General features: G+C 55.6%; 1 protein-coding gene across 3 annotated transcripts; it reads right to left on the minus strand.

Annotated features, from left to right (window-relative positions):
* Positions 1-3,713: 3,713 nt before the first annotated feature.
* Positions 3,714-12,369, minus strand: KRT78 (keratin 78). Of its 3 annotated transcripts, XM_084955798.1 has the most exons (10): positions 12,004-12,369; positions 11,448-11,662; positions 10,139-10,199; positions 9,574-9,669; positions 8,578-8,742; positions 8,074-8,199; positions 4,902-5,122; positions 4,588-4,622; positions 4,379-4,506; positions 3,714-4,324 (listed from the first exon to the last, which is right to left on the minus strand). In XM_084955798.1, exons 1-10 carry the CDS (start codon positions 12,367-12,369, stop codon positions 4,166-4,168), a joined length of 1,572 nt encoding a protein of 523 aa, XP_084811924.1. In that variant the 3' UTR covers positions 3,714-4,165. The 3 variants fall into 3 exon arrangements, with proteins under 3 accessions (XP_084811924.1, XP_020947353.2, XP_084811923.1); XM_021091694.2 differs by having other exon boundaries at positions 3,714-4,506; XM_084955797.1 differs by having other exon boundaries at positions 3,714-4,506; positions 9,559-9,669.
* Between the last annotated feature and the right edge of the window lie 2,087 nt (positions 12,370-14,456).

The following is a 14,456-nucleotide window of genomic DNA, read 5'->3' on the forward strand; positions in this document are numbered from 1 at the left end:
GCAAAGCACACTCTTTGAGGGGCTGAGGAGAGACGGGGGACTTCGACCATGGCCTGAGCCCCCCACCTGCTCCCTGGCAGCGCCTCCCTGGAAGGGCCGGGGCATTTTGAAGGGACCCGGAAGTGGGCGGAGGACACGCCCCATCCTGGCTGGACATAGGTACAGATCCAAGAAGTAAGTGTCCAACAAAAGCCCCAAGAGGCCTGTGGGCACCCCAACACTCCCATCTTCCCAGCCTGCAGAGCCCCAGTGCTCGATCCAGAAAGGTCTGAGGGAGGCTCCTCCAATCACCGCACAGGGTCTCCTCCGCACTCACCCACCTCGGGCTGCTGGGACCAAACCCATTCCAAAGGGACATCAATGTTAGCCAAGTGTTAGGACAAAGGAGTGTAGAGGAGGTGACTTTAGAGGTTGGCCCTCCTCCCCACTTGAGCTTTCAGCAAGGAAGTGCCCCATCCCAGGAGAGAGACATGCCTGAGGGCAGGAACAGAGGCAACACTTGCCATGGTGCTGGGTGCAACTGCCAGGGCTAGAGAGAAGATTCTCGCTGACTGTGTCCCCAGGATCCCAAAGAAGAGGACATGGGACCAGGCCCACAGCTCACGGAAGGCAGGCAGAGACGCCACTCCGGGCCCAGAGGAGGCTGTGGGGTCTTTTCGAGGGCTCTGGGAGGCTGTAAATGGCTCCCAGGTGCCTGAAGGAGTTGAACCCAGCCTCCTGTGCAGGGTGGGGCTGAAGGTGCTCACAGAACTAGGCCTTTAATGCCCAGAAGGGATTTTTCTCCAAATGCCCAGAGTTATGGAGTTCCTGTCGTGACTCAGCAGAAACAAATCTGAGGAGAATCCATGAGGACAAAGGTTCAATCCCTTGCCTTGTTCAGTGGGTTAAGGATCCGGCATTGCCGTGAGCTGTGGTGTAGGTTGCAGACTCATCTCAGATCTGGCATTGCTGTGACTATAGCATAGCCCTGCAGCTGCCGTTCCAATTCAACCCCTAGCCTGGGAACTTCCAGATGCCACAGGTGTAGCGCTAAAAAGACAAAAAGACAAAAAAATAAAATAAAAAAATGCCTGGAGTTAGGACACCAGGCATTTGGGACAGCTAGGCTGGGACATGAATCCCCACTGAGCTGTGTGTCCTCAGGCAACACTCAGCCTCTCTGGTCCTCCTCATCTCAAACTATAGGCAGGGCCTGCCAGGGAAGTCCTTTAAAAAAGCACTGGCCTCACCATCCCAGGACTGAGCCATCACATCCCACTGACCTTTGTCTCCTGTCCCTGAGGCTGTAATCACTTCCTCAGCCTCCCTTATCTCTTCCCATGGGGTGTGGGAGGGGGAAATGGGGTCGCCTTGGCCCCCACCCACACCCCAGGGGCAGCCATCTGAATCAGACCCCACCAAGGTGGTGGGAGTAGAGTCGGCTGCAAACACACCTTCCACCCCTCCCCAGAGACTGACACCCTCCTGTATTTACCTGGCACTCTGTGCCAGGCTTCGTGCCAGGAGATGGGGACAGCCACGCAGGCAGCCCAGGGCCTGCTCTCACAGTTACTGCTTGGAGACAGCCTTAGTTCTACCCAAGCCGGATGGCTCAGCAGTCCCAGCCCAGCCAGCATGGGCATCCCTATGCCCCCTCGAGCCGACTCTCCACTCTGCCTTCCTGCCAGATGCCCAACCTTGGACCATCTTTCTGCAGCCAAGGAACTATAATTCCCTCCCCTCTCTGCTGCTTGGACCAAGGGCCTCCATCTCTGAAGACTTTCCCTTGTCCCAGGATCCCTCCCTGCACAGAACAAACAGCAGAGGAGACAGAGTGCTCCTGCTGCTATAGAAGGGATGACGGCGAGACACCCAGTGGCAACAATGGGACACCCAACATGGGCAGGGCTGGGTGCTGAGCAATAGGAAAGATGCCTCGGTGAAAAAAAACAGCCACTGCCCCTTGAGGAGCCCCATCCAGGGCAGGGCTTTCTCACCCAATAGGATTGATTGTTACAGTTGGCATTTATTGAGCACTTCCTATAAGGCAGACACTTCCACAAAATCACGCATCCAGGCTCCATTACATCCTTCCCACCCCAGATCCACGCACGGACCTCTTGACCCCTGTGGGCAGCTCCCTGGCTCTCTGCATTCCAGAGGCAGAGGTTGGTCAACGTGGGGACACTAGCAGGAGCTCTGGGAGAGAGGGTTATTTTTTCCCGGCCCCCTCCCTGCTCATGGGATGGCTGCCTTCCTTCATGATTACAGCTTCTTCCAATCTCTGCACTTCTATCACCCAGTCAATCATCCTCTCTTCCTCTTGCCTCTTCAGCTCTACACCCTGCCTGCACCTCATCCTGATATTCCTGGAAATGTCCCGCTTTAGCACTGAAAGTCCTACACCCCAGAAAAACCCTCATACCTAGACTAACCAGAGGTTGGCCACTGCTGCCACCGCTGCTTTCCTCTGGCCTCTTTGTCCCATGTGTGTGCCCTTAGCCACGCCCACACCTCCTGTAAGGACTCTTTTCACTGAAATCCATTTCACTGAATGATCTTGGGTAAACTGGTTTCCTCTGGGACCCTGAATGGTCCCATCCCCGCACGGCCCTGTGAGGTAGGTGTTATGACAAACATCTTTTCACAGGTGGGGAAACCGAAGCATGGAGAGGTCAAGTACTTGGTCAAAGTCATGGCACCAGTAAATCCAGTAAATGGCAGAGCCAGGATTCAGCCCAGGGAGTCTAGCTCAAGGGCCATGTGCTCACCATTCACGTCTCCCTCACCGAAGGCATAGGCTGAAAAATGTATTGGGTACTTTTGAGGGAGTTGGTCTGAGAAAAGTGCTGGCCTCTCCCTAAAGCAGGGGGCAATGGTGTGAACTCCAGGCAGTTAACCAGAGAGCAAGCTATAAGACACGTTAAAACACCAGTGGGATGGAGGAGATGGGTGACATCCCAGGGAACATAGTGAAGCCAGAAGGAATCCCCTGATGAGCTGATTGGGGTGCAGTTGAGATGCCCACAGGGCCCATGTAAACAACCATAGATTTTCCACAAATTGCCTCCCCAAGGAGAGTGAACTAGACAGCTGCATAGCTCTGGTTTTGCTGGGTGAGCTGTGCAAGCCTGGGGCAGAGTGGAATTGCTGGAGGAGTGGCAGAGAAGCTGCACGTTGCCAAAGGGAACCTTCATCTCTGCCCTTCAGCCTGTCCTCTAAATGCCCTTTGAATTCATATTTAAGGCTATGGCTTAGCATCAATGCTGAATTATTAACCTGCCCAGGGGCACCCCTGTCCAGAAGTCCAGATTAAAGCTCAGAGGTGAGAGCTGGGGGTGAGGTGACAAGACCTAGATAGAGCTGGATAGAGCTGGAGCCAGGGCATCACAGGAAGGGGACTGGAAAAAGGGATTGGACACAAGGATCTCACCACGAATCCCCATCTCCCAACCCAGGGTGTCTGAACTAGCTGCAGGAGGCCAGCCTCTGGCCCTGGAAAACAAGGGCTCCGAGAAGGAAGATCTGGCTCTCAAGATGGGAAGTGTTATGCCCGAGACACCCGAAAAAAGGGGTGAGAGACACAGGAGGAGGGCACACCTGGCTTGATCTTATTTGCCAGAGTAGCCCCAGTCCTGGCACCATGTCTCGAGAATGACTTGCACTCAATAAAATTGATGAGCAGGAGGGAGTGGAGGATGGGGGAGGGGAGCAGAGAGAAAAGAAGACCCACCTCAGGGAGAACTGGGTGCTGCTTTATTTCACAGGAAATACGTGCACAGAAATACAGACATGGAAGCCCGGAGGCAGGTGACGAGGATAAGGGTGATTCCAGCCCCTAGGCTCTGGTCAGTGGCCTCAGGCCTCTCCCTTGGGATGGGCCTACAGTCTGGCCAAGCCCACTCAGGAGAGGACCAATGAGGCTGACTGGCTGGAGGATGGGGCTGTGCTACAGACAAATGACAAATCAGGACACAGAGCAAGGCCAGACGGGGCACGTGTTCAGGACAGCAGGCAGGCACAACCTGACCAACTTCTGCAGAGTCGCCTGTGGCCTGGCTCGGGCTGCGGGCTGTGGGCAGCAGACACAGAGCCGGCCATGCAGGGCTGGGGGTGATGAGGTTGGGAGCAGAGCTGAGAGGACCCAGGAAGGTAGGGGTGGGGGAGCGAGTGGCCTCTGGGTCCCTCAGTATGTGATGGACGTTTTCAGGCTTGACTCCACCGTCTTCTTCAGGATGGTGCGAGAGGTAAAGCTGGAGGTGGAGCTGGAGCTGGAGCCAGAGCCAGGCACAGAGCTGGAGCCCAAAGCAGGGCTCTGCCCAGAGACCACGATGACATTGGAGCCCTTGGTGACCATGCTGGAGCCCCTGGTCGAGATGCTGGAGCCCCCGGTCACAACACTGGAGCCTCCAGTCACGATGCTGGAACATCTAGACCCAACACTGCCCTTCTCGCCTCCAAGGCCGCAAGTGCCCACCAGACCACCATCTGCTCCTCCAGACACAATGGCATTGCCCCCTCCAACGGCTGCCAAGAAAGGCACCAGGGTCACAGCAGAGTCTTCAATTCCCCATGGGCACCCCTCTCCCAAAGTCCCCTGATACTCACAGATAGTGACCTGACTGGCGCATTCCCCAGACATCCTGGGGGAGAAAGGACAAGAGGAAGAAATGTTAAAAAGGGCAGCAGAGAATGTGTCCCTGGGTGCTTTTAAGCCTCTTCAAGCAGCTCACCACCCTCTGAACAGATAAAATCCCCAGCCCCAATTTTAAGTCCCTCCCAGCAGAATGAGTGGCCTTCGGTGGCTCAGAGTGTCAGGACACCTCTCAGCATCATCCAGGACAAAGAGAGGGCTGTGCTGGCCTTGCATCCTCCTTCCCAACCTTGGTCACACGCCCCAGGGCCCTCTGACTGGTCCCCACCTGCTTTCCTCGCCCTCCAGCAGCCTGCGGTAGGTGGCGATCTCCACATCCAGGGCCAGCTTCAAGCTCATCAGCTCCTGGTACTCGCGCAGCAGCCGTGCCAGGTCCTGCTTGGCAGTTCTCAGAGCGGCCTCCAGCTCGACCAGCTTGGCCTGAGCGTCCTTGAGGGCCAGCTCACCACGATGCTCGGCATCGGCCACAGCGGCCTGCAAGTTGGCATTCTGGAGAGGCATAGAAAGGAGGGAGGAAGTAAACCCAACACAGGTTCCCAAAGCACCTGTTATGGATATAACTTAAAGCGGCATCATAATCTCATGAGCCCAACTTGATTCCTGGCCACGCCGAGCTCCTCTCATTGTAAGGGCAGGCACTGCCTCTTCCGCTTGTTAGTTCCCAGAGTGGGTTAAATCATGTCCCCCAAAATGTCATGTCCACCAAGAACTTTAGAACATAATGTTATTTGGAAACAGAGTCTTTGCAGATGTGATTCGTTAAGGATATCAAGATGACAGCAAACTGATATTTAGGGTGAGCCCTAAATCCAGTGACTGGTTGCCTAAGAAAATGATGAGGCCGCAGAGATGAGGCCATGTGGAGATGGAGGCAGAGATTGGAATGAGGCCATCACCAGACAAGGAACGCCAAGCAATTCCCGGAGCTGCCGGAGCGAGCACAGCTGCCATCACCCGAGCTCAGACTTCTCCAAAACTACTGACAGAATAGATTGCCGTTGTTTCAAGCCAGCAAGTTTGTGACACTCCATGATGGCAGCCACAGGAAATCAGTCTCCTGTGCCACTTCCTCCAGTGACTTTCCCCTATTTCTTCCCACCCCCAACCCTCAGCACGTTCCCTCAGGAGCTTTATCTCTCCCAGGTTCTTAAAACTCTTCCTGTCTCCTATGGGTCAGTAGCTACAAGGCTCATTTCAAGTGCCATCCTAGCCCATGATGTGATTTACCCTCATGTTTGGTTCAAGAAAGAAGGCTTTGCTTGAAGGCTGTCCTGTTACACTTCCCTCGCCAGGACCCCATGGATGGGGAAAACATCGTCCCCATTCCACAGACAGAGAAACTGAGGCTCAGAAAGGACGTGAGTGGCAGAGCTGAGACACTAAACCCAGGACAGCTGAGGTCCGGTCCACTGCTCTGACTGCAGCCCCAGTGCTTCAGGCTTATGCTTGAAAAGGGGGAGTGGGAGGGGGCTGTGTCTCCAGCTGGATTCTCCCAGGAAATGCGGGGGGATAGGGAGGGCACCGTGGTTCCCAGACGTGGGGACATAGTGACTCTCCTAAGTGCTGGCCGCTGGGCTCTGAGACTCCACGTGCTTCACCGTCACCTGATTGAACTTAGTTGAGAAAGCAAGTTTCTGGGCTCCACCCTTAGAGACTCTAAATTCCCTCCTTTTGTTTCTTTCTTTTTTTTTTTTTTTTTTTTTTTTGTCTTTTCAGAGCCATACCTGTGGCATATGGAGGTTCCCAGGCTAGGGGTCTAGTTAGAGCTGTAGCCGCCAGCCTACACCACAGCCACAGCAGTGCAGGATCCAAGCCGAGTCTGCGACCTACATCACAGCTCACGGCAACACCAGATCCTTAACCCACTGAGCGAGGCCAGGGATCCAACCCACAACCTCATGGTTCCTAGTCAGATTCGTTTCCACTGTCCCACAATGGGAACTCCTAAATTCCCCCCTCTTGGTGGGAAGCTTAGGAATCTGCAGCTTATCCGCCACCCCAAGGAATCCCAAAGCTTCCACAGCAAAACGTCCCCACTTCTGGGCAAAAAAAATTGGGGCAGCAAATTGAATAGTAAGACCTGATCACTTTCATCTCGTGTCCTGCCTCACACTCCAAAGCAGAGCAGGTCAGGGTGGTTGGAGACCGAGTCTGGCCTTTGAATGATCTGTGCTCCAAGGACTCCTCCCAGAGGTCCCTGCTTGCGAGTAGACAGGCCCCGGGTGACCTGAGAGTCAAGCTGAAGTGCTTGAGGAAGCCGCCTGACTCTGTGGTCTCAGCTCTCAACCCTCTGTTGATCCTCAAAAAACGATTCTTTTGGGGGGGTTGGTGAGTGTAAAGACACTTGAAAACTGTGGAACTGGAATCCTCACATCTAGAAGTGAGGTTTCCAGGAGGAGCAAGAAACCACCCCCTGCCCTTCTGTCCCTCCCCCTCTCCCTGCCTCCCACGCAGGCACCTACAGCATCCATGGACCCAAAGGGGGCTGGCCCACGTCCCCTGCTCCCTGGGGTCCTGGCTCTCTCCCTCTCCTACAGGGGACCAGGACATCCAGCGCATGGCCTCAGAGTCCCTGCTGGACTTGAATAAGTGTCAAAAGAAGGGATAAAGAAAGAGATGAGGCCTTTCCACTGTGAAGCAACAGGATCAGCGGCATCTTGGGAGCGCTGGGATGCAGGTTTGATTCCGAGCCTAGCAGAGTGGGTTAAGGATCTGGTGTTGCAGTGTTCCCGTCGTGGCCCAGTGGTTAACGAATCTGACTAGGAACCATGAGGTTGCGGGTTCGGTCCCTGCCCTTGCTCAGTGGGTTAAGGATCTGGTGTTGCCGTGAGCTGTGGTGTAGGTTGCAGACGCGGCTCAGATCCCGCGTTGCTGTGGCTCTGGCGTAGGCTGGTGGCTACGGCTCCGATTCAACCCCTAGCCTAGGAACCTCCATATGCCGCGGGAGCGGCCTAAGAAATAGCAAAAAGACAAAAAAAAAAAAAAAAAAAAAAAGGATCTGGTGTTGTGGCAGCTGCAGGTTAGGTTGCAGCTATGGCTGGGATCTGATCCCTGCCCTGGGAACTCCATATGCTGCAGGGCAAGAAAGAAAGAGAGAGAGAAAGGAAGGGAAGAAGGGAAGAAGGGAAGAAGGGAGGAAGGGAAGGAGGGAGGAGGAAGGGAGGAGGAAGAAATCGAAGAAAGAAGAATTAATCTCCTCCCCAAGGGGCCAAAAGCAGCAAGATGTGCACACGTACGTAGAACGCAGGGTGAGGGCTGGGGCCAGGGTTAGCAGTGCAGAGTCCCTGTAGCTAGAACCCCCAGGAGGAGGACTGACCTCCTCTGAAATGGGGGCTTGAAGTTCTCTCCACCCCAAATTAGCCAACACTCCAGCCAAACCCAGCAGCGACCTCAGCTCAAAGGCAGTGAGACACAGGGCTTGGGGGCTCCGGGACCCTTACCTGCTTCTTGAGGTTCTCAATCTGACTCAGCAGCTTCTGAATTGCCTGCTGCAGCTGAGTGATCTGCACTTTGGTTTCCTTCATGCAGTCCCCGTGAAGCTGGGCAGACACCTGAAGCTCCTGGTACTGAGGGAGGGACAGAAGGGACTCCGTCAGTGGAAAGGACTTCACCTCTGACCTCAAGTCCATGAGGAAGCCCATGGCCCTGGTCCTGGACCTCTCCCCCCATCCTCACTCAGGCCGTGAGTCAAACAGCGAGACCAGGATGTGGTGGGGTGAGGTTGAAGAAGTCTGGGCTTGTCTCCCACAGCTTCACTGCATGGCCCCCCTCTGGAGAGGGCAAGTGGTACCCACCCAGCCCTGGGGCTTCAAGGATGCTATCAGAACGGCCCCAATGGGGCCGAGGTGGACCACCACCGTGGGGGTGGGCAAGGAGCCCCAGCCTTTTCCAGCGCAGTGCCAGCCCCCCCACCCCCACTCCACCCCCGCCCCCACCCCTGGCACCTTGGTCTGGTACAGCATCTCTGCCTCGGCTTTGCTGGTCTGGGTGATCTCCTCATATCGGGCGCGGACCTCAGCGATGATGTCTCTGAAGTCCAGGCGGCGGTTATTGTCCATGGACAGCACCACGGACAGGTCGCCAGCCTGGGTCTGCAGCTGGCCCAGCTCCTGCGGGGACACCGACTCAGGGTCTGCCGCCCCACCCCCACCCGGCTCCCTCGCCCCTTGGGGCGCCAGGCAGGAAGAAAGAGTGCCTGACTTCCTGTCCCCCTCCTTGGGTGGCCGGCCCTCATTTGCGTCCCAGATGACACGGAACCTGCCGTGCCCTCTGCAGGGCTGCGTCCTTAGCTGGAAGTGAGAGCTGTCCAATGACCCCTACACATTAAAAGAAAATGTCCTGCAGGACCCCAAGTCACCTGGTCCCCATCACTCCCCTGACGTCCCATCACAGCCCCTTCCCTCCCGCTCCCACCTCTCCAGGGACAGTGGCCTCCTTGCACTTGCCCGCAGATACCAGCTCCCTCTGCCTGGGATCTCAGACTCCCCGCTGTGTGGCTAGCTTCCTCTCTCCTTCAGATCTTTGCTTAACTCTTACCTTCTAAATAAAGTCACCCCGACCACCCTATTTGAAATTGCCACCTGCCCTCCCCACCCCCACATTCCCAATCCTCCTTTCCCTGTTCCAATTTTCCTTTCTTCCATAACACCTTCTAACATACCACATAATTTGCATATTTCCCAGGTCTATTGCTTATTGTCTGTCCCCCCAGGAGAAAGCAAGCTTCATGATGTGTGTCTGGTTATTCACTGCTGCCTCCCCAATATCTAGCGATTCACGTGGTCAATGCTCAGCAATTGTTTGTCCAGTGACTGAAAGACCAGCATCTGAGTCCGGTCTCACCCGGCTTCCCCTCCCTGCCCCCCCAACCATAGCCTCAGGGAGCTCGCCCACCCTGCCCGCTTCCCCGACTCCCAAGGAGGCACTTGGCAAATCCTCACTTCTTCATAGAGACGCCTCAAGAAGCAGATGTACTCTTTCAGAGCTTTCAGCTTGCCTTCCAACTCCATCTTGCTCAGGAAAACCCCATCCACATCCTAGGGGCAGGAAGATAGAAACCATGTACCCTCCCGCTCCCTCTTTGTGGGTCCCACGGTGGCTCAGGAGTTCTGTTCACACAATGCAACACCTTCCCCCCAAACAGCCATCTCCAGAGACCCATTCCTTCCTTCTCCAGCCCTGCCCTACTCTCTCTTTTGCCTGAGAGTGGCCCACACCACCGTCAGGAAGCCTTCCCTGATTCATCCCATCCAGTTCTGCTTCTTCCACTCTCTCCCCACCCTCTCCCGCAGCGACACCCAGAACTCATCACATAGTCCTTGAGTCGGATGTTGTCTGGGGTCCTTGTGTCTGCAGAGACATCCCATTTCCCCAGAGGGTCCCTGCAGGCCGCGTGATAGCATGGGACACGAGGAGCTCCTGCCCTCTACCTTCCTAGCCCAGGACTGGGCTCTGTGCATGATGGATGCTCAGGATCCGGGTAAAGCAGCTGATTCCCACCCTCACCTTTTTGAGGACCACAAAGTCATTCTCCAGGGTGGCGTGTCTGAGGGCTTCCCGCTCATACCTGCCAAGTAAGCACAGAAGGATGCTGCCTGGAGTGCTCAACTCAGAGCCCATGGCCCCTCTCCAAGAGCAACCTCCCTGAAAAGGCCACTCTGTCTTTAGATCCTCCAAAGCAGGACGCACCACCAGCCTGCGTCTCTGCTCTTCCACCAGGAAGTCTTATCATGTCCTACATCCCACTTCACTCTTTCAGCCCAGGCCCACTTAATGACACAGGCCCCTTGGCTTCACATGCATAAGGCACATTCACACCATTCTTCTCACTTACCACTCACAATCATCATCTGAAGCAGGCATTTTATCAAAGAGATTTTGGATTTTTTTTTCCCTCTTTAGGGCCATACTCATGACATATGGAGGTTCCCAGGCTAGGGGTCACATCAGAGCTACAGCTGCCCACCTGCACCACAGCTACAGCAATGCCAGATCCTTAACCCAATGAGCAAGGCCAGGGATCGAACCTGCATCCTCGCAGATACTAAGGGGGTTCTTAACCCACTGAGCCACAACAGGAACTCTCGAGATTTTGGATTTTATCAAAGAGATCACTTGATGCACCTAAGACATAGATAATGAGGTGGCCCAAACAGACCTAAAGCCAGGTCCCCTATCCCCAGTTCTGGGCTCCTGCACCACCTGGCAGCCCATCCCCGCAATGGCGCTGGGAGGTGAGAAAGGCAGGTGGCATTCTCCCAGTCTAAGATAGGGAAACTAAGGCTCGCCCAGGGCTGCATGCTCTTCCTTGCTCACAGTCGCCAAAGACCTAAGCCTCCTGTTGGTCCAGGGCTTCCTCCACACCAACAGGTGACCTGAAGGGGAACCCAGAATGGCGGCCTCACTGTGAATCATGCCACAGGCCTGGGGGTGGCCCCGTTAAACGGATTCCCTTCCACCTCGGAGACCAGAGAATATCTGAGTCACTTTAGCCCACAGCCTGCTCAACAGGAATTTCTTGAGAAAAAAACCCACAGAGATATTGTTTAAAGAAGCCCCTCCCACCCTTGACCAGAATCATGGCCATCGCAGCTGGGTTAGAAGCGAGGCTCTTCAAGCCTGGGCATCGGGAGCTGCAAGGCCTCTTACCAGCAGTGGGCGAGGCACCCTGAGAATCAGAGGGAATGGGGTGCAAGGGGGGGGGCCAGTCGTGTGACTCTGGGAGCTCAGCAGTGAGAGACCCTCCCGCTGACAGCCTGATCCAAGCCCTCCCCGTCCCCACCCAGGCCCCATGGGGATGCTGCCATTTGCCTACTTGGCCTTATACTCTTCCTCCTGGTCCTGGCAGGACTTCAGCTCAGCGTCCAGAGCTCCTCGTTCTCTCTGCAGCTGCTCCAGCTGTTTCCTGAGGTGGGCCACGTACACCTCGAAGAAAGACTCTAGGCCCTGGGGGCTGTCCCTCACCCCCTGCTGCTGCAGCAAATGCCACTTGGTCTGCAGGACTTGGTTCTGCTGCTCCAGGAACCGAACCTGCAGCCCAAGCAGAGGGTCCCTGAGGTTCCTGCCCGACTCCGTGGGCACAGCCCCTAGGGAGTAAAGCCTCAGCCACCCTCCAGCCAGCCTGGAGCACTTTAGGCTTTTAATAAATATTTGCCAATACACTCATTGAATTATAGTAACATTTTTATAAAGGGGATTTCAAAACACTAATTAAACAGGCCCTCATAAGCAGAGAGACCCCCGTGAGACCACTTCCTGGCCACTGAAGCAATCAGAAAAATGGGAAACCAGACATCCCCCTTCCCACGTCGATCAAAACAGTTCCTCCCAGGGAGGCACAGAGACAGGGGCTGGGCGGACTGGACCCTCACCTTGTCAATGAAAGATGCAAACTGGTTGTTGAGGGTTCTGATCTGCTGGGTCTCCTGAGTCCGAACCACCTGGAACTGGGGGTCCATCTCGATCTTCAGTGGGGTCAGCAGATTCTGGTTGATGGTCACTTGCTGGATGCCTCCCGGAGGGCACAGGGAAAGCCCAGGCCCGCCGTTCCCCTCCCCAAACCGCACCCCTAGCCTTCCCCCCAACCCCCAGGCCCTCCCACGAGAGCCTCCTCGGCAGCCCCTGAAGGAACTGAGGCTCCTGCTGCTGAAGCTACACCTGCCTCGGCCCCTGCCACGAGCAGAACAGGCTGAGCGAGCACTGAAGCCCCTCTGGGCCCGGCAGGGAGAGAGAGACATGGCAGATACAGACGGTGGCACAGCTACGGAAGAGCTACAGAGGCTTGCCAAGGTGTGTGAGTTCCTGCCCCGAGGCCCCGGCACGAGACTTTTATCCTCTCCCATGCTGGGGCTGGGCCTTGGAGAGCAAGATGCTCTCGGCCTGACTGTGTCTGTCACTGGCTCCAGCTGACCTCTTCTGACACGCCTGGGGAAGAGGTGCCTGGCACGTGCAGAGCCCAAGGAAGAACCCCAAAGCCTGCCCTCGGAGGACCCAGGCTGCGGGAGGGATGGGCACGTCCCAAAGACCAGGAAGCACCCAAAGACCCAGGTGTCAATGCTGGAGGATGGGGAGGGATGGCCCAGGTAGAGTCAGTGAGGGTCAATCAAGGAAGGCTTCCTGGAGGAGGAGATGGGGACGAAGGAAGGCACATTCAAAAGAAGAAGATGGAGGGGGGTTCCAGTGGGGCATTTGAGCACCCTGCAGGTTCTGGACAGAGGAGCGAAGCTTCTCAAGGGAGGATTGACACCCAAGAGCAGAAGGAGGAAGGCACTTTGCAGCACTGGAGAAGCCAGGAGGTTAATAGAGGTGGTGCTGTCCTCATTGGCTAAAAGACACTCCAGCATTTGGAAATGAAACAGAAAAATAGGGTGTCCAAGTCCCTCCTCTTGCCCAACCCAGCAATCATCCATGAGGTGCCACTCAAACCAGGCACCTCCACCCTGGATTGCAGCGAATGGAGCATTTCTAAGCCTAGCCTGTGTCCCTTCCACAAACACACAGTGCCAGGCCCATCCTCTTGTGTCCAGCACTTGCGTCTGTCAGGTTGCACATCACAGGCTCCTGGGCTCTGAAATACAATGTGCATTTAGAAACATACTACCAGAGTTCCCATAGTGGCTCAGCAGTAATGACCCCAACTAGTATCCATGAGGACGTGGGTTCCATTCCTGGCCTCGCTCAGTGGGTTAAGGATCCAGCATTGCCAAGAGCTGTGGTGTAGGTCACAGACTCGGCTTGCACCCAGCATCACCATGGCTGTGCAGCTCCGATTCAACCCCTAGCCCAGGAATTTCAATATGCCGCAGGTGTGGCCCGAAAAGAAAAAAGGAAAGAAACATACTCCCCACCAGGGAACTGGAAGCAGAAACAGGAGCTTTGGGGTCCCCACAGGATAGATTCTGTCTCTGTGCTGAGAGTCTGCTCATTGGAGGAGCCCCAGGGCCCATCACTCAGTGAGACACCCACCCAGTGGGGGACCCCTGGTGGGAGACAGCCGACTGCCTCCCCTGAGGCTCTCCGGCTGCTGGCAAGGAGGATTGGCAGCTCTGGTTGTTAGAAATTTCCAAAATTTCTTCTTTACATGGCGGGAGAGCTATTTCTCCCTGCCCTCCCCCCACTTCCTTCCAGTGTGATGCATCCAGAAGCCGGGATACCGGGGCCTTTGATAATACAACACCACAAAACCAAGACAAACAGACTCAGCACAATAAACACGCAAGAGGTGAGCCATGAGGAAGTCAGACCCAGCAATGCCAACCACCCCGTGGATGCTCCGCCCCCAGACAACCATAAGCGTGTCTCCCCTCCCTCCAGAGGATTAGAAGCCCCTTCCTCCTTCCCCAAACCCCATCTGGCAGCGCCCCAGAATGAAAGAAAAAGACAGGTGACGTCCAGGGGAAGAAGAACAAAGGAGATCAAGGGAACCGAGGGCCCGGGTGAGGAAGAGGAGAGGAGTGAAAACATCCAAGCAGAAATTCGGGGACCCCAAGGAGAGAGGAGGCAGCCAGCGTGCAGCAGCCCCGGACTCTAGAAAGAGAATCGGGGAAATGGGTCAAATCCCATTGAGGACCCACCTCCCAACCCTACCCCCTGGGGACCACTTTGCAGAGGCAAGGAGGGCTGGCTGCCTTGCTCCCACTGATGTTCGCTCAGGAGAAAGGTCTCCAGGGGCTGGACTCCACCACCCCTCCCCATCGGTACTGAGCAGGGAGGACAGAGGTCACACTTGCAATGGAGCCTAATCTACCTTGATGGAACTTCCCCATATTTGTAATGTTGTAGAATATTAGAACCAAAGAGCGCCAAGGTCCTCTGGTCCAATGCC

The sequence above is a fragment of the Sus scrofa genome, chromosome 5 (genome assembly GCF_054392235.1).
Source record: "Sus scrofa isolate SSC_HxYL_T2T_F1_AM1 chromosome 5, Sscrofa_HxYL_maternal_Yorkshire_Landrace_v2.0, whole genome shotgun sequence".
Taxonomy (NCBI): Eukaryota; Metazoa; Chordata; class Mammalia; order Artiodactyla; family Suidae; genus Sus; species Sus scrofa.